The sequence below is a fragment of the Dipodomys merriami genome, unplaced genomic scaffold (assembly GCF_024711535.1).
Source record: "Dipodomys merriami isolate MVZ:Mamm:240054 unplaced genomic scaffold, mDipMer1.0.p SCAF_1, whole genome shotgun sequence".
Lineage (NCBI taxonomy): Eukaryota > Metazoa > Chordata > Mammalia > Rodentia > Heteromyidae > Dipodomys > Dipodomys merriami.
Window position 1 is genome coordinate 132,709,095 of NW_027202270.1, and position 19,561 is coordinate 132,728,655.

Genomic DNA, 19,561 nt, shown 5'->3' on the forward strand with positions numbered 1-19,561 from the left:
AATTCATTCAGCAAATATTTACTGCGTAACTGTTATTGCTGGGTACTATTGTAGGTCTGGGCATCTAGCCATAAACAAAAGTCCTACCCTCAAGGAACTTACTTCTAATGATGCTGAAGATAGGATTTTCTTACTGTTTCTGCTTTCATTTAGGATCCAGTGTGACATCTGAAGGAGTATGGGATTTCTTCCTGGCTGAACTTGGATCTACCCCTTGGGTTCTGCTAGTCACTCATTCCCTGACATTTATTTCCTGAGCACTTTGAAGATTTCAATGCTCATTTTATATTTACGGTCTTATTTGTAATCTAGGCTGGTCTCAAACTTGTGATCCTCCTGTGTCAGCTTCCAGAGTGTTGGGATTACAGTTGTACATCACCATGCTCGGCTTATTTGGACACTTTTCTAGCTTCAGATGTTTGTATGTAATTTTTTTTAACAAAATAAAGTTTGTCCCCTTGATTCCCTATTCCAGTACAAGATGAGTATCATTCATTTATTGCTAGAGATGATAACTGTCAGGAAGCTTAGATTCTCCTAGTTATTATTATTACTACTATTACTTTTGTTGTTACTGATATTATTATTATTATTTTTTTGGGTCCTGTCGTGGGGCCTGAACTCTGGGCCTGGGCACTGTCCCTCAGCTCTTCAGCTCAAGGCTAGCGCTCTACCACTTGAGCTATAGAGCCATTTCTGGCTTTTTTTCTTATGTGGTGCTAGGGAATCGAACCCAGGGCCTCATGCATGGAAGGCAAGCGCTTTACCACTGAGCCATCTTCCCAGCCCAAATTACTGATATTATTATACATCAGGCACATAATATATATTTCATAAATACAACTATTAATTAATAGACCTGTCTTTTAAAAAGTGAACTTCAGTGGCTTTCTGTTCTTGGTATCAAGGGTTTTCCAACCTTGTACTCACTATTCTATTCAAGACCTGAGACCAAGTATACAGAAAACATCACTGGTAACCCAACAGTGGCAAATGGCTATCCCAAATGCTGAATGTTTGTCTTCTCTCTTAAGATCTTGTCTCTTAGAGAGTTTATATGGAGACACATTTGTCTTGCTATATGTGATAGGGGTTAATGAATAAAACATTGCTTTTTAATGTATAGCCCCTCAGCCAGCAGTGTCATCAACTTCTCTACCTTCTTTCTAAACCAACTGAAATTCCTGGACTAGGAGCCCAGGAATATGTAATTTTAAAAGGCCTACAGGTAACACTGATGCATACTAAAGTTTGAAACCATTAGAACAAAGTTTCTAGAAGAAAAACATAACCACTCCAGAAGAACAGCCCTAGTCTATCTAGAAAGGTCATCCATCTTTTTTGAGCATGTGCCTTTAGAAGGGATGGACATCAGAACCCATGTCAGAGCTCAGCGAGACTATCCTTGGGCCATTATAGCTGGCCAGACCATGTTATACTCCTTCCCCCCTACTCCCAGTAAACAGCACAGATGCATTCTGAAAGTATTACATGCCAATTACAACACAAACCAAATTAGCCTCTAGGTACCACACCTACAGTCATTATTCTTCCCCTTTTTATAATCTCTCTGACCTATCAGCCTCTCACCCTTGCTATAGAATTCTATGATGATGGCTATCAAGGGTGTTTTCTCAGAGAATCCTTCCAGCTTAAAAGCCTCTGTCTGGGGTCATGCCAACTCAGGACACGTCATCTATTATGTTTTGGCTCTGTCACTTCTGTAGCCAGACAACTAACAAAGCTAGCTTTGGTGTTCTCTGGACTTCTTGGCGGAAGACCTTCACAGGAACAGCTCATGACAACAGCAGAGTAAATTATAGATGGCAAAGAGGTCTGAAAATGAGAAGAAAAAAATTTCCAAAAGTGTTGCGCAGAGCAGGATGTAGTAACCCATACTTATAATCTCAGCACCCTAGAGGCCGATGCAGGAGAATTTCAAGTTCAAGGCCAGCCTAGGTTACATAGCAAGAGGCTGTCACAAAACAAAATGTCTAGCCCAGCCCTCACACACACTATCCCCAGAACTGCTAACCAAAGAAAATTCTCTGCCTCTCATCTAAATTGATTCCAATGCAACCTATGTTTCGAACCTATCTTTCTTTGTTGAACTAACCCTAGCAAAACAGAACTTAGGACTAAGAAGCACTTCTTGGTGGTTGACTTTAATGTTCCCTTTTTCCTTTGGATCCCTCAACCATGATTATATTGCCCCCTAGCCTTCCTACAGAAAGTCCTCAAGTTCCCCTCCCTCTTGCAATTTATAATTTTTCTGACATTTGGAGGCAGTACCCATTTCTCAAGTCTAGTCTCTCTCGCCTCACATAATATTTAGATTTTCTTTAACCAAACATCACACATTTTTTATGCTTTTGACCATTTTTTTTCTGAAAAGTAATACAGGACTATGCAAGTACTGGGGATTTTTGAATACCAGGGAGAGAGGAGCATGGGTAAACGGGCATGCCCCTTGTGAATGAAAGCATGTAAAGCCTTGTTCATTGACATATGTCTGTGACACTGGAATGAAACCTTGTAAGATCACCAGGTCTTTTAAAGGTGCTTGTTTGTTTGTTTTAATCCAAAACTTGTTTCTAAGAGGCAGCAGCAAATCTAAGATTTCACGGAAAGCATTTTGACTTCTCTTCCTAACACTGCTGCTTCACACACACTGGGCGTCCTTTGAGCTATCCTTTCTTCCTTTCATGCTTCAGTTGCTTGAGGTGGATTAAGAAATTTATCATTTTTAAACATTTAAAGTCTGATGGAACAGCTAAGGCTAATCATGTGAATCATAGTTAATATTAACCTGGTAGTCACATGGTGACATCTTGTATTTTCAAAGCACTAATTATAATCAACCTGCACCATTTCCCTCAGGAGTTAGATTCTGCAAGTTGTCTCAACTATATCCATTTGTTCATGTTCCACACAAACTAATGAACTTTTTCAGTTCAAGATTTTGGCTCTGAAGAGTCTTGGAGCTAATGTGTGGAGAGAGTTCTGCTAGCTTGACCAACCCACCCAAAAGTTTGTGGTTAATGGATTACAAATTTGGGGTAATGCAGAACAATAAATCACAACTAAAATAATAAAGCTGAAAGTACACACAATTTAAGCAGAAACACCAATGTTTTCTATCGGAAACGCAAGAAACCATTGATCATAGCAACTGTCTGAGATTAGCAGGGAGCCACATTTTCAAACATCCTGCAGTAAATCCAGAGCAGATCCAGCTGGAAAGCAAGAGTGGAAATAAAACTCAGAAAATCATACCACACTTTGAAGTCTGTGTCTTTCACAACCATGAGTCCCTGATTCGCCCCAACCATTCTGTGTTGCTCTTGCTTGCTGAATTTATTTTAAAAGAGACACAAGCCACACACACTTGCATATAATCTTTCAAATGGTCTCCAGCTTTTTGCAGGGATGGCTTGTTAGGGAACTTGAATCCCAAAATACTTTCTCTTGAACATGAAATCAGCCATCAATTCCCTTGACTCTAGCTGGGAAGGAAGGATTCCAGCACTAAAAGGAGAAACCACTCTAGGTTCTAGTAAGCTGTAACTTTTTTTCCCCTTATGTTCTTTCCTTGACCTTTTAATTTTTAGGTTTCACATACTATAGTCTATAAAAATGGATAATATCAATATAAAAATATCAACATGCCAGATGCTGGTATGGACCATGTCACCACACTGAAAGTAACTGTGACCATGCCAAATCATCAAAAGAAGAAAGATAAAGGTCTAGGTTAAGCAAGGTTTCAATTAAGCACAAGGCTCAACTGTCTCCATACATCAAGTCACCTGCCAACTGTGTTCTAGTAGATGTAGCTTCAAGATCTTTTCTCTGTCAATGTAGGAAGGAGGCGGTCCCTGTGATTGAGGTTCCAACAATCCTTAGGGTCATAAATGGACACAAGGAAGAAGTGGCAATGGGCTAAGAAACAGAACTATCACAAAACTAATCACCAACTGTCAGGATAATGTATATACTGGTGTTTTTGCCAACAATACAAAAATGGAAGAAAATGTATTTAATCACAGTGGCTACCTCAGAATAATGCAAAATACAAAACCATCTCTTCTGTGGACAAAAAGAACATTACCCAATTCCTTCAGCTGTGATATTATAAGATGATGAGTTGGGTATGGAGATCAGGAGCATTCAGCTACTGATGAGATTTAATTCTCTTGTAAAGAGTGACTAATAGGACTGGGAATGTGGCGTAGTGCTAGAGTGCTTGCTTAGCATGCATGAGGCCCTGGGTTCGATATCTTAGTACCACATAAACAAAAAATTAATAAAAATTAAAAAAGAGTAACTAATACTGCCCTAGGTTAAACATAATTATAAGGATCTTCAGTAACTTTAATCTTGATACTTTGGTGTACCTGTAACAACTCCTCCCCACCCCCCTTCCTGGTGTATGGAAGTCTCTTTCTCACCAGGTGTACATTGCTGATCTTGTCATTCTCTTGTTCTCTTTGCTTCTCTCTCAGACCAACATAGAGACAATCAGGTATGTGTCAGCCAATGAGCATAAGAAACACTAGGATGGATGACTTTGTAACTCTTGTCAAGTTTCATAAATTCTAAAAGTTACATTCTCCCAAATAAATGAGATAGTTTGTGAAAGGCAGGGTACACACTGACAAGCACATGATATATAAACAGAGTTAACTAAATAGGGGAAATTAAATTGCTATCTCTTCCCTTTCTCAAGACACAAGCAAGTCATTGGCCTTGAATCCACATCTCACTTTTGTGGCTTTCCGGCTTAGGAGCTGGAAAACTCCAGTGGATGAAATCTCCAAGAAGGAAATCATACAGTGGACTCAAGCAGTGAGCATGGAGTCTACTTAATCTAAGCAACAACCCTGCTGTAAATGTAATAAAGAAGGGAAGGGAGAGCAACACAAAAACAAAGAACTCTCAACCTTACAAACACGGAGAGGGCAACAGCTGGTCAGCTGAGATTAAAGGAGCGTGAGAGAGCACCTCCCCATCTCCTGACTTCTCCTCCCCCATAAATGTCCCTGCAGCCAGCCCAGGCTCACTTTTATAGCCCTGTGCAGATGACCTTGTTCTAGCTAAGATAGGGGCTCCTTTGATCTCGGCAGGGGATGCTCTGGGCTCGCAGCTGGCAGATATTAATAGCACAGGATCCGCTGGGGTAGAAGAGATCTTTCAGTTGGGCCAGGTCACTTGCGTCAGTGCAGAAGAGCGTTCATTTTCCTGCATCAGCCCCTGCTGGGTCCTCTCCTCTCAGGTCACCTCAGATCATTTTCTCGCTGGCTGCTCTTGACCATTTGTTCTCACCCCACAACTGTTTTAAGCAATGTCCTCTGCTTTGCAGCTGAAATCTATTACAGGCCTCTGTAAATCAGTACATAAACCCCATGCAGGGGTGGGTGCTCCTGGGGTGCAGACCCACCTTACAATGTAAGTCTGTCAGCTGGAAAAGACTTGAGCAATATTTTAGTGATCCAACCTAACACTGAACCTAAGAGAAACTGAGACCTAATATGCTTAAAAGGTCAACCCAAGATCATAGGCAAAACTGATACAATGAATGTTTGAAACAAGGCAATTTATGTTTTGAATACTTCATATATGTAACTTCATTCAGCCACTGCAATAAGGTTGAATGGGAATACATGTTCTCAGAAATGTGTGTTCTTTTTTTTCTTTTCTTTTTCAGTGCTGGGTATAAAACCCAGGGTCTCGAGCATGCAAGGCAAACGGTTAACCACCAGGTATATCCCCAGCTCACATTTGTCCACTTTACTGCACTGGTAAGTAGCTTCATTATAGACTTTTAGAAAAATACTTCTGTTCTTTACATGTTTAGTTGTACAAAAAAGAGATCTAGAAATACTAATTGCATTTTCCCATGGATGTTGTAATTAGGAAAAGTTGCTTTGAGCTGGTAACTCTCCCTTTGTTAAAACCTCATCATTTTTCTCAAAGCAGTTACACTAGAATTCAGAGCCATTTATTTTGTGTGTTTTGCAAATCTTCTTTGCTTAAGATAAAGTGGATGTCAAGACAAAGAAAAGTGACTTTTTGACTTTGAAATTAAAAAGTAAGATATTCTAGTCTCCTCAGAGATCTGTGTGTGTATGTGTGTGCGCGTGCATGCGCGCGAGTGTGTGTAATTATAACCATTTTTAATGATGTTCCTAATTGTTTTATGTAATTAACATAGTTATTGTTCTTCCGAATGTATGTACTATAATAGTCATCTAGTATTGATTTACTGATTATAATGTGTCTAGAACGTTGCTACCACAGGAGCAAACCATCAACACAACACCAAAAACAATGTAAATTATGACTTTAAAAATCTGTCATCTTAGTCAGAAAATATAAAAAGTTGTTAATTTTCAGGACATTTTCTTTATATAACTGAAAAAGTAGAGAAGCCAGAGAGGAGGAGCAAGTCCAATTGTAGAGGCAAGAAGGTTTCATGTAAGAGGCAGTCTTTAAAACGCTTCCATGTCCAAAAAAAAAAAGCCATAGAATTGGGAAAGGGAAAAACTAATTTGTATCTAGACACATGGAGAGGAGTAAGGAGGGCAGGCAGAAGACCGACACACTTGGCATAGGAGTTTCACCTAAGGAATCAGCAGGATGAACTGGAAGGAAAAGGTAGACTCTAACGTGTTAAGAAGCATTAAACTTACCTAGTGGTGTTCTGAAAACTGGTCTACTCAAAAGAAAAGCAAAACACTTGAGTTTTTGCATTTGTGAGGCCATGGTGTAAATTTTTCTATGCTGGCTGATTATAACAAATCTTAAATCTCTGAGTATTCAAATACTATCTGATTCATTCTAGCTCATTTTCAGAGAAGACAATTCCCAGTGGTTTAAATAGGAGTGAGACACAACAGAAAGAAGCTGGAAGGAGAAAGTTGAACGTAGTAGGGACAAATTGGAAGTGGCAGAGACTTGAGTTGGGATTGTCTTTTAGATTTTATTGAATTAAGATAGTTATGGGTTTAATAAATAAGTTGATCACAATATAAATTATAAAACAGGGGGACAGGGTAGAGATATATTTGGAAAGAAAAACTAAGGCTGACATGGTAATGAAAGCAGGTTTTGAGGAAGTATAAATTCTGTGTGATTCAGACTTTCAGCCCAGGTGGCAGGAGGAGGATGCATCACTGAATTTAGAAAGAGAAAGCATAAAGCATTTGACAACTTTTACAAATGTATCATTAGTTTGCACTCTGGCAGACAGCATCAAATAGCAGGGTATGGTTCTTGCAACTTTTGGAGCTATATACCAAAGCTGATCCTCAGAGGAATACCCGGGAGTTACTTAAGAGCCTTACTAAGTCTAAAAGTTTTCTGTGTTCCACTTTGAACAATTCTTAGAAAGGGAAAGGGAAGAGGAATGTTGAAGAACTATGGTCATCTACTTAGGCCCATAGCACTGTTCCTGAAATTCAACTACAACTAGAAGAACTCAGAAATGTCAAGTAAGAACTTACAATAAAAGTAAAAACCACCCTCTGGCTTGCTGATATAATCTCCCCAGCTAGCTACACAAGGCTCATTGCAACCACAAATATATCTAGCCTAACCTTTGCTAGCAGGAGAAGGTAGGTCAAAATTTGCAGATTTAATACTGTGAAAGAGATTGTCTTATTATTGCTATAAAGCTGATCAGAAGAGACACATCTCTAGCACATGCGTTCATCATTAGTCAGTTCAAAGGTATTCGGTACAATTGAACAGCTAAACTGCTATCAAACCACTAGTCAAGGCAGCCTTTGAGCATCAGTCTCAGAAACCGTCATTTTGCAATTTGTCAGTGCTCATGCTAAGGACCTGAGACTAGCCACAGAAGCTGGACAAGCTTCTCTCCAGATGGAAATACTGGATGCTGTGAAGATGATTCATTCATGTGAAAAGGGAGCTCACTTACAGAGACAGGACAAGAGATTTGGGAGCCAAGTGATCAAGTGCCTTGAAAGGCAACCAAGCCTATATGTCCCGTCCCTGGCTGGGCTTCACTGGCCAGCACCCATTAGCCATGTCTCTCAGCTCTCAACAGGAGGCAGGGAGGCGGCGGGGCTGTATGTCAGTGTCAACTTTCAGGACAGATCTCTTACCTTCCGTCAGGGACAAATCATCAGCGGGAGACACCAGGTCTGCCTGAGCAGCACGGGCTCCACTCAGATGCGTTGTAATTTGATTCGTCAAGATAACCTGTGAACAGACAGGGAGGAGGAAGGGGGAAGGGAGAAGAAAAAGAGAGAAGACCAAATTAATTATTAGAGCTCTCAAAAGGCAGACTGTGGTTTAGGAGAAGACTGATAAGTACCCAGGTAGGGAAACCCCAGCTCTAACTTTCACCAGCTTATCTTCAGGCAAGGCCTATCAGTTATTCAAAACCCAGAGACCAGAAAACAGGCTTTTCTTCAGAGCTCAAATAGCTAATCAATTCTTCCTAAATGCAGAGAAAATTGGGACTGGGAGGTGGGATCATATTAGCTAAAGAAGCAGAAGGTTAATTATACTTAAGATGCCCATGTATACTTTCGCTTATCAAATTTTAACTTCAAAATTATATATTCACAGCCTATCATATTGCTAGTGCTGACTAAAAGCAAATCATTTAAACTCTGGATGTTTGTGGTTTCTTCGCCTATTACCACAAATGTCAGAGTTCTACTTCCAAGCTTGTGAAAGAAGTAAGATGTCTCTAAAGAAGTAACAGTCTTCTTTTAAATTAGTTGACTTGAAAACAATGAATAAAGAGTCCCAAATTTCACTAGGCATTTAAAATATGATTTAACATAATCCCACTTACATAAAACAACGTTCCTAACACTCAAAATTCCTGGAAAGGACTCTAAAATGAACTCGCACGGTCTACTGCCATACAATATTTTCACATTTTGGTAGGTCAAGAAACTTTATTTTCCTTAAAAATCCTCATTTATACCATTTTGTTTAAAAGCCCAAGAGAAGGAGGAAATGCATATTCTTCCCTGGAAAAATATGACATACTCCACACCACACTCATTTTGGATAGAAAAAAACATCTACTCAGAAAAAAACATCTACTGCTGACAAAGGCACTCAGCATTTGGTGTGAGATTCAGTGCCTAGAATGTACCTGTAGTCGTGTTATCTCTGTTTGTCCTCAGGGTCAGCTATGACTTGGTTGCCCCTTTGACAAGCCAAAAATGGAAGTAAGCTCCATTTTTTATGATCCAGTTTTCTTCCACACCTCTGTTACTATCTCTCGAATGGACCAGTGGCACATAATAAATCCTATACAAATGGCAGCTTAATTGAGGATGGAAAGAGAGAGGAGCAGGATAGCAAGGCCAGGTTTAAGAATGGAGTATTTAGTACTCTATCAGCACAGACAATCTCTTAAAGTCCTTGTGTGTCAAGGAAACTCATGGGTCTCCAGCTGATCTTCAATGCTAATGGAATATTACAGGATCACATTCAGTATTTGCTAATCTCATCCTTCCTGTTCTTCTGAATTGCTATCATTTTCCTTTGGAATGGTAAAAATCATATAGGATATGTCTTCAGTTAAAATGACTTTGAATGACCCAATACCCTGCTTTTTTAAAGAAATGACTCTTTAGCCAGGCGCTGGTGGCTCATGCCTGTAATCCAAGCTACTCAGGAGGTTGAGATCTGAGGATTGCAGTTCAAAGCTGGCCCGGGCAGGAAATTCCACGAGACTCTTATCTCTAATTAACCACTTAAAAAAACAGAGATGGAGCTGTGGCTCAAAGTGGTAGAGCACTAGCCTTGAGTGAAAGAACTCAGAGACAATACCCAGGCCCTGAGTTCAAGCCCCATGATTGCCAAAAAAGGAAAAAAGAAAAAGAAATTATTCTTCATATTTAAGAGTATGATTAAGGTCTTGTATTCAACTTTCTCTTAATAACATGGGGCATGAGTTTCACAGTTTAATGTAAGGCGGGTCAAATCCTGACTGACACTGTGTTCCTTGGGAAAATTACTAAATCTTCAAGTTATATGTGTCCATAAGTAAGATAGTGTCTCTCTTATAGAACTATGAGTATTAGGTGAAGCAACTAAGGAAGTATTAACAAAGTATCTGGCATTTAGTACATTTTTAATCAATAGAAGCCATTGTTGTTATTACTTCCTTCAAGATACGCCATATAATCCAGATAATTAGTTCTAATGATATGACACTAAATCATAATTTCTACACTGACTGGGCAATATTTTGGTACCTGATCATTTCTACCAATTTTAGCCTAAAGGTCCAAAGAAGGAGTTGGAAGAGTTTTAATTAGTAAGGAATTGTGTAAGAAAGAGATGGTAATTGATGGAAACAATGTCAATAAGATACTGACATTGCTCTGAAAATATTATATGCCTTACCTAACAAAGAACAAAATAGTGTATTTGTCTGTACTAGTTTTAAAAATTGTGAAACTCTGTAAAGTTTAAATACGTAAGCTATAAATTTTTATGGGATTCTTCTACGATGGCTTGGCAAGAATGCCCATGAGTTCTGGTGATATATTAACAGCATTAAAAAAAAGACTTAACTAATACAGTGCTTAACATGGAAATCAAAGCATGCACCATGTACATGAAGGACATTGAGACATAAAGGCAGTGTGTGACTTCTCTAGAAAGATACAGACTAAACTACTTAGATCTATTTTGGTCCCATAATGAAAACTTGTACTAAGATAATGGCTTTATTGTACAGAACAAATAAGATGATATTCCCCTAAAACAAACTACAGATGACTCCAAAAATACCTGTTCTGGGATGAGGGTATAGCTCAGTGGAAGAATGCTTATCTAGCATGTACAAAGCTCTGGGTTTGATCCAAGCAACTTTGAAAACTTCCCACCATCATTCCTACTTCAATGAGAAGAACATGTGAAGAAGAAAGCATTTTCACTCTCCAATGGAAAAAGGAGCTCATAAGTGGTTTTGGTAATAATTGTCTTTCTTTCTGGTATGAGTATCAAAGCCAAATCACTGACGGCGTAGATAGCACCAATTCAAGAGTTTGTTAATCACATCATCTTACTGAACTGTGTGGTTTTCTAAATCTGTGTTCAACAAAACGATAGAATGGAAGTATTTCCAGAAGTATTGATTATAAACAATCATGACCTGGGTAGAGGCCTACAGATGTGTTTTTCTCGGAGGCAATCTGGAAATGCGAAAACTATGTTCTTAAAATAACATAAAATACGATTACAAGTTATAAACAGAATCTTAACACTATCTGGTTGGCCTTGCTCTGCTAGAAAGATCAGAGTTTCTGATGCTCAGAACTCCATTTGTGCAAGAGCAGTTTGTACAGTGGTTTGGATAAGGGCTTTGGAATCAGACAGATCTGAGTTCAGATTCTGGGCTCTACTATTCCAAACTGTGTATCTCTGGCAAGTATCATAACCTTACTACATGGAACATTTAACTTACAGGGATGTGAAGATCTGGACATTACCTTAGTCCTCACACTGTACTCAGCCTATGTAAATGTGACCTCCATCATTGTGTCCTGTTGCTCCAAAGCCTTTTGTTTACTCATTTGTGTCATATTGTTTCATATCAATGAGGTACCATATACCTCATTAATGACAAATGTCATATTTTTACATCTCGGTCAAGAACAAGTTTAAAAAATAAAAATTTTTCATTTTCAAAAGATCATAAAAAGAGGTCTGCTTCCCTTTTGTACAGCCTAGAGCTCAAAGACAAAGCACAAATATTTTCTGTTTATATCTTTAAAAGCAATAAAATTTTAATTGAAAATACATGTGCTATTTTTGCCATTTCCTTAAAAGTATGGCTAATTGAAAACATACAGCAAGCCCCACTACTATTGACCACAAATCCAAACACCATAGTGAGACTCTTGGACAATGGGAAAGATACATTCTATAATGGTCACAATTACATGAGAAGCCGGGAGGAAATAGAACCTGGCTTAAAGCTTACTCATCAGGAAACATACCATCTACCTAGTAGAGGCAATGAGAAGCCTTATAAATTGTTTAGAGGGAATAAGAATTATTATTTAGAGGGCATAAGAATCATTTAGAGAAAAATAAGAATTGTTCAGAGAGAATAAGAATGGAAAGGGAATTGTTTAGAGGGAATAAGAATCCTTATAAATTGTTCACTGATTTAACTCAATGTTTTTTTGTTTTTTGTTTGTTTTTTTTTTGGGTCTGGTGGTAGGGCCTGAACTCTGGGCCTGGGCGCTGTCCCTCAGCTCTTCAGCTCAAAGCTAGCGCTCTACCACTTGAGCCACAGCGCCACTTCCGGCTCTTTTCTTTTTGCTTATGTGGTGCTGAGGAATCGAACCCAGGGCCTCAGGCATGCAAGGCAAGTGCTCTACCACTGAGCTACCTTCCCAGCCCCTTAACTCAATGTTTTATTGAGAGACTATTTCCTCTCAAGACTTCTTTGCACTGCCTTTTAGTAGGATAAGTAGAGCTATAGTTGCAGGTAAAATGGCCCCTCACACAATGTCACATAGACCTTGAATCCCATTGTTAATACTCCCCTTCCAAAGGAATATGGGGTTAAGATTTTTTTCCTTTAGGGGCTGGGAAGGTGGCTCAGTGTAGCGCTTGCCTTGCATGCATGAGGCCCTGGGTTTGATTCCTCAGCACCACATAACCAAAAAGAGAAAAAAAAAGCTGGAAGTGGCACTGTGGCTCAAGTGGTAGAGCGCTAGCCTTGAACTGAAGAGCTGAGGGACAGCGCCCAGGCCCAGAGTTCAGGCCCCACGACCGAACCCCCTCCCCCAAAAAAAGATTTTTTTCCTTCAAAAACCATGTCCCTAAGCCAGGTGCCAGTGGATCACACTTGTAATCCTAGCTACTCAAGAGGCTGAAATTTGAGGATCACAATTTGAAGTGTGCCTGAGTAGGAAAGTGCATGAGAGTCTTATCTCAAATCAACTACTACACAGCCAGAAGTGGAACTGTGGCTCAAGTAGTAAGTGCTAGCCTTGAGCAAAAAAAGCACAGGGACAGTGCCCGGGCCCTGAGTTCAAGACCCAGGACCAACACACACACACACACACACACACACACACACACACACACACACACACACACACACACACACACACACACACACACACACACACACACACACACACACACACACACACACACACACACACACACACACACACACACACACACATTCATAAACAACCCAACAGGTCCCTCTATTACAGAGTATTACAGAGAAAAGAAATTGAGAAAAGAACTTAAGGTAGAGAAAAGAGGTTGAAAACAGGCAAGACAGATGAGGTGAACATGCAAGGCAGATGGCTTGGAAATCAATATAGACTCGGTCAGAAGGCAGAGGGTTGTAGGCATGAAAATCTTACAAACATGTAAATAAACATAACATACAACTTATTCCCCTAAAATTAAAAAGGCAGCTTTAACAACTCTGAGACCAGAAGTTGGGTGCAGAATAATCTGGTCCATCCGTCCTAAGGGTCAGAGGTAGACCAACAAAGCCCGATTCTCTACTAGTTTATGTGTCCATGCAGACCACCTGCCTTCAGTTGATGCATCATTCCTTGGCTATGCTATGAAGAGACTATAGCTAGGCTATACTACTACTACCCTGAAGTTTATTAAGTTTATTGCTTCTAATCCAGAATATAATCTGTCTTAATGTGTCTAGTTTGATTTACCTGGAAATATCTTTGAGGACTCCATGAATAGTCCTGTAGTATATCAGAATCTATCATGAGTTACTGGTCAGATGAAAAAACAAGAGAGTCTTAAAGAAAATAGGAATGGGGAACTGCCAGACCAAAAAGGCACAGCCATTGATATAAGAAGCTTCTTTGACTTGATTCCTAGAAGGGGATGGAGAAGAGGGAGTTTATGGCTGGGCAGAGATAGAACAGGTTAGCATATGATAGCCGGTCCTATTTGGACAGCAGAAGAAACACTGAAGGACAGCAAAATAACAACTCAATATATATAAGTCAGATGTTTAAGGGATCCATGAATAGGACAAATATCAATAACTGAGCAAATTGTTGAGGCAAATTTTGTAATCTCCATTTTATACTGCATGAACTATATAGTCATAGACAGGAGATTAATTGTACAGGTAGGAAGAGGGATAGGTAGGATAGAAGAGAAAAGAGAGATTATCCTCCCAGACCCAATAACAGGCAACTTGCCCATGTCCTGATGTGTTAGCCTAGAGAAATTAATCTATGAAAGTCAACAAACAAAGGGATCTAATGCCTAGACATACACTAAAAGATTGGCAAAATGCTAAATTGTGATAAGCCGAATCTTGTGACTCTAATAACCATAAGCCAAGGAGGTATACAGTTTCAGTTCTACAAATGTCAAGGGTAAAAGGAAGGCTATGTAAATGATGGCAGTCTTTCTGGTGGTTTTCAGTGGTTGCCTGATAGGAATGGATTATCGTTTCTAAGATAACTGGGCACTTGGAAACCTAAGCTCTTCATAAAAACCTGTGTCTATCTGCAACAGAATTCAAGAGGTAGATTATCTAGAGAAACTATGAGGCCACTTCAGGCATCTTAGCATTGTTATGCCCATTAGAACACAGCTTCCTCTTCTACACCCACTCCCTGGCAGAAACTAGCCACAATCTGACACAGAGAATCAGAGAAGTTTCACTATATCTGGCCACACAGGGCTGGGTACGCGCAGTGATTGTCCTGAGACCCTCGGCCCCTGGGCAAGCAGGCAACCCACTGGATACCAGGGCTAGTGTAAGAAAGAGCAAGAAGAGTGTGTAGGTGTTGACTATATTCAGATTGGAATCAAGTCTACAACTTTTGAAATGAGGGGGCACTGCCTTTTTTTTTTAATCAGTTCTAAAGGCATAATCTTTCTTTTTGTACTGAAAAGGATCTATCTGCTCCAGGCACCATTTTTTTTTTTATATAAAAGTTGCTTTGGTAACTATAATGATAATCATTTCCAGATATAATAGAGACCTAGCTTTCTATTCAGATGCCTTAGATAAGCCAGAAATTCTGAGTCTTAATCCTGATTCTCTTAAGGGTTGTAGAATGCCTTGCTTTTAAAGAGACAGAGGGCGGAACTTTCCTGTGAGAAATTGTTCAGGTTCATTGAGTTCTTTCATCACCCAGGCTTGAGAGAAAGCCCCTGGAGTGGTTTTCACCATGCTCTCCTCTTGATTCCCAACCATGACATGTCTGCCCCAAAGCTTCTCTTGCCACAGAGCTGTGATGAGAGGTAGACAGGGGAGAAAATGAAAAAGAAAGGCTGGGAGGGCAAGAGGCTGAGGAAAGGATCAGAATGATACCGACCATGCAGGACTTAAAGGCCAAGCTCCCAGACTCCCCTACCTCCTTCCTGCTTACTTCTAGCGTTGGGAAAAGATCTTCAGTATACTTGTAAGGAAAAAAATCAGACCAAATATTCTGGAATTTGAGCATTACAAAAACAAATCTGGTTTTACTATTCACCGGCTTAGTTTCACCAAAGTTCTGGAAAATTATAAATCATTCCATGATGCAAAAAGAAAAAAATATTTTTTTTCTTTTCTTTTTGCTTCAGTGCAGAGAACATCAACTGTCAGTTACAGAATGAAGAACTGATAAGGTTTTAGTATTCTAGCCTGTTATTTCCATCTTGAAGGGCTGTATGACAACTGTTTTCTGGGAAAAATCTGAAAGGCTAAAGGGGATTTTCCTTTTGAAATGTTTGTAATGAAAAGACCACATTTTGTTTTGGCCCGAAGACAACACTGGTGTGGGGTTCTGACTGCCCATCTTTTATTTCTGGCTCTGTCACTAACCTGTGTGCATCTATCCCTTTGCCCCTTTCTGTTGTAACTACCAGAACTAGAAAGAGAATAGATGTCAATAGAGCAAGCTGCTAAGAAAACTGTTATATATATTTCACCTCTCATTAGTACTAGAGTTGTCCTCAAAATTCCTCATTGTCATAAGTCTCACCAACTCCAACCTTAAGCATATTATCCTATGCAGGACCACCTGGCATGGCCAGAACAGAACGAGGGGAAGAGAGGGTGGAGAGATGATCTATTTGTGGTTTTGGTGAGAATACCTTCACTATTAAGAAAATTCATGACAGACCTAGTGGCTCACACCTGTAATCCTAGTTACTCAGGAGGCTGAGGTCTGAGGATCATGGTTTGAAGCCAGCCCAGGCAGGAAAGTCCATGAGACTTTTTTTTTTTTTTGGTCAGTTGTGGGGCTTGAACTCTGGGCCTGGGCACTGGCTCTCAGCTCTTCACCTCAAGACAAGCACTCTACCACTTGAGCCACAGCGCCACTTGCAGTTTTCTGAGCGGCTTATTGGAGATAAAAGGCTCATGAACTTTCCTGCCCCGGCTGGCTTTGAACCATGATCCTCAGATCTCAGCCTCCTGAGTAGCCAGGATTACAGGCATGCGCCACTGGCACCCAGCTCCATGAGACTCTTATCTCCAATTAACCACAAAAAGTTGCAAGTGGTAAAGCACTAGCCTTGAGCACAAAAGCTCAGGGACAGCATGCAGGCCCAGAGTTCAAGCCCGGGACCAGAAAAAAAGAAAGAAGGAAAATCCAAGGCTCTCGGAAGCATCTCTCTTATAGACTGCATGGTGAAACTTGTCACAAAGCTACAGAAACATGCTGCCTGACAAGAGATCCCCTGGAGAAGAGTGGGGCTCCATCTGAGCCATGCAAATTGAGGGAGAGATGAATCGCCCCAGTTTTGCCTGCTCATCCAGTCACAAAGGGACAGGTATGAATACTACCTCCATTCCACTACAGTCACTGTCTCTACCACTTAATTCGGAGGAAGTGTACTAAGGTAGAATACCTTGTGCCTGTCATTTGGTTAAAATAACACATGGGGTAACTGTGTGTGCAGTAGTGCACCGTAGCCCACTTCTCCTGGTGCTTACACTGGGCAAACAGCTGTGTTGCTGTGGTCTGTGCCCCAGGGAACTCTGTCAGTCAGGGATGCTGTTTGTCTGGCCTCCAGTGGCTGAGGTGAGCACCTGTTGGTTCTGAATCTCACACAGTTGGACAGTTGTGAGGAAGCCACAAGCAGCAGGCTGGTGTGCCGTTTCTACCTTCAGCCTGGTGTAGTCGCATCATGTCAATGATCTTGGGCCCATGGCAGGAAGTGACACGCACCAGTGGTGAGCTGTCACAGGGCCGCCGCAGGGACTTCCAGTGGTGCCTCCGCCAACTGTGTGCTATTTTGTAGTTAGCAAGGAGCCAAGAGTGTCTGGCCAGCTAAGGTGTGGAAAAGAACAAGGCCATTTGTCAGATGAGTCTGGGGTTCACACTGACATGGAAGAAACTTTCCTACCAGCTGTGCTGTGCAATTTCTGTGCTGAATCCCCTTTGTGTGAAATTTGGTTGTTTTCACCCACTCCCTGTCTCTGCCCACTGAGCCCTACAGAAAGGAAAGGGGTGGTGAATTTCTAGCAGCCCCCTGAGTTTCTGCTGACCTTTTTAGGTGTTTTTGTTACTTGGCGGTGCTTTCTATTCACGTGTGTGCCTAGTTGCTGGGGATTCCCCACCTTTTGATTTGCAAGGAGGATTAAAAAGGTGCAGCTTTGTGATCAGACCATCATACACAACTGGGTATTAACTATTTCCCCTCCTTAAACTCTTCTAAGATCGAGAAAACAGTTCTATTGAGTCATTTGTTCCCCAGGGGTCTGAAAATATATTCTTGGGGATGTCTGTCTTGATAAAACACTAACTTTTATCCCCATCGGCCCCAGCTACATTTAACAATGGCTCCCAGCAAACAGGAGCAGGGACTCAGGGGAGATCTGGGAAGCCATGTGTTTCTATGCCACCAGCACAAATGTCAGCCTGGCCACCAAGGGCTCTCCAAACTGCACAGGTACAATTAATTCTATCTCCAGAGTGATCTATGGCATAAAATGGGAAAGTCATTCACTATCTGCATAGATGAGGGTTAAAGTCTTGCCTAGCGACAAGTTCCCATATCATCAGATATGCTTTTAGACAAAAATTATTTCATGTCTTCCAGAAAGGGGAACTGTGTATGGTGTTGTTTTTAAAAGGGGGGGGGGATGAAATAAATGACATCAGAATAAAGAAACAATAATAACCTACAATTAAACAAAGTCAACATAGGAGAGGCAAGAAGAAAAGAGCCAGAGCAAATACATTAAATGGACAAATATTTACCCAGTGAATAGGATTAGGCTTCCTTCCACAGTGATGCCCTCAGAATGAAGCTCATCACATGCTACAAGTATGTTAGACAGATATCCAGGCTAAAATTATATCTCTCTTGAGGCCCAAGCCCTAATGCCAGATTATAAAAAAGAATTTTAGTCTCTGATGCCCATTCTGGTGGCTTTGAAATGACCAATTGGAGCTCTGCCAAGAAATGGGAGGCTATGCCCAGACACAGAGTTGCTAGAGGGGAAGGGAAGGTACATTTACTGCACATTGGCTAAACTTGCCTAATAGAACTGTACATGGGTGCTGGCATCCTCTGTTCTTTCCTCCCTCATATTCAGGTGGCTGTTAACTTCCATCTTCCATCTTCACCAAGAATAATAGTCTCACGGCACTTTGTGCCAGCATAGAAGACATGCTGGGAACTTACTAAAGCAGCAGATACAAATATCCTCGGCTCCCATTCCAGCTGTGGAACATTTACTCTATAGCTACTTTATACACCATAAAATCTCGATATGCCTCAATTTTACAACTGCTTAAATAACTGAGATAGTAATCATATTTATTGTGAAGATAAGGAGTTAGCAGATAAAACACTGAAAGTACCTAACACCTATTAGGACATAGAAAATACTACCTTTTCTGAGACATTCTCATTGATGTGTCATTCATGGTTCACTTCCTGTGATTTTCATCCCCATCCCAAATGCCTGTCTGAAGTATCCCTCCTCATTCCTTTTTAAGTTTTCATCTTTTAGAGAGCCAGTTTAAATCCCACCACTTCTATCAAAATTTTCCTAACTGTTGTAGCCCCAACTAACCTCTTAGTTTTTTACTCCTACTTTAGCATAAGTACCAAGTAATTTACTACAAGAAGTTTTCTCTAATTATTTCATATGTTTTATTCTCCTTTCTCTACCTTCTTTCTCTTAATAAGATTTAATATATTTCTGTAACTCTGATCCCACTTTAAAGGAGAGAAGGGAGAAGAGTAGAAACTAGCATTGATTGAGAATTTCCTACATATATGTCATACACTTACCAAACAATTTAACACTTCATCTAACAACTCAGTGAGGAGAAACTTTTTTTCTTAGTTTTGAAGATGCATAGACTGAGGCTGAGAGGCATTGAGCAGTCTTCTGATATAGACATTTTCTAGCCCATGGGGGAGCCATACTCAAACCAGGTCTATCAGTCTATGTTGGTTCTTCTACATAAAATATTCTCAACATGAAAACTTGTGGCCTTATGAGTGTTTATTGGTTAATTTCCTCAAAGTGGGCCATTTGCTGATATCAGATTAACAAACTTCCATGTAGTACAATGCAAATTCATAT

General features: G+C 40.3%; 1 protein-coding gene across 4 annotated transcripts in view; it reads right to left on the reverse strand.

The window, feature by feature from the left end:
- Nucleotides 1-19,561, reverse strand: part of Rad51b (RAD51 paralog B) — a 552,288-nt gene that overhangs the window by 154,133 nt on the left and 378,594 nt on the right. For all 4 annotated transcript variants that reach the window (XR_011373809.1, XM_070031472.1, XM_070031464.1 and 1 more), the window contains exon 8: nt 8,130-8,226. Coding sequence is in view for 3 of the 4 variants with exons in the window: in XM_070031472.1 (XP_069887573.1) it covers nt 8,130-8,226 (97 nt within the window). In the remaining variant the exon portion in view is untranslated. The remainder of the gene's footprint in view (nt 1-8,129; nt 8,227-19,561) is intronic.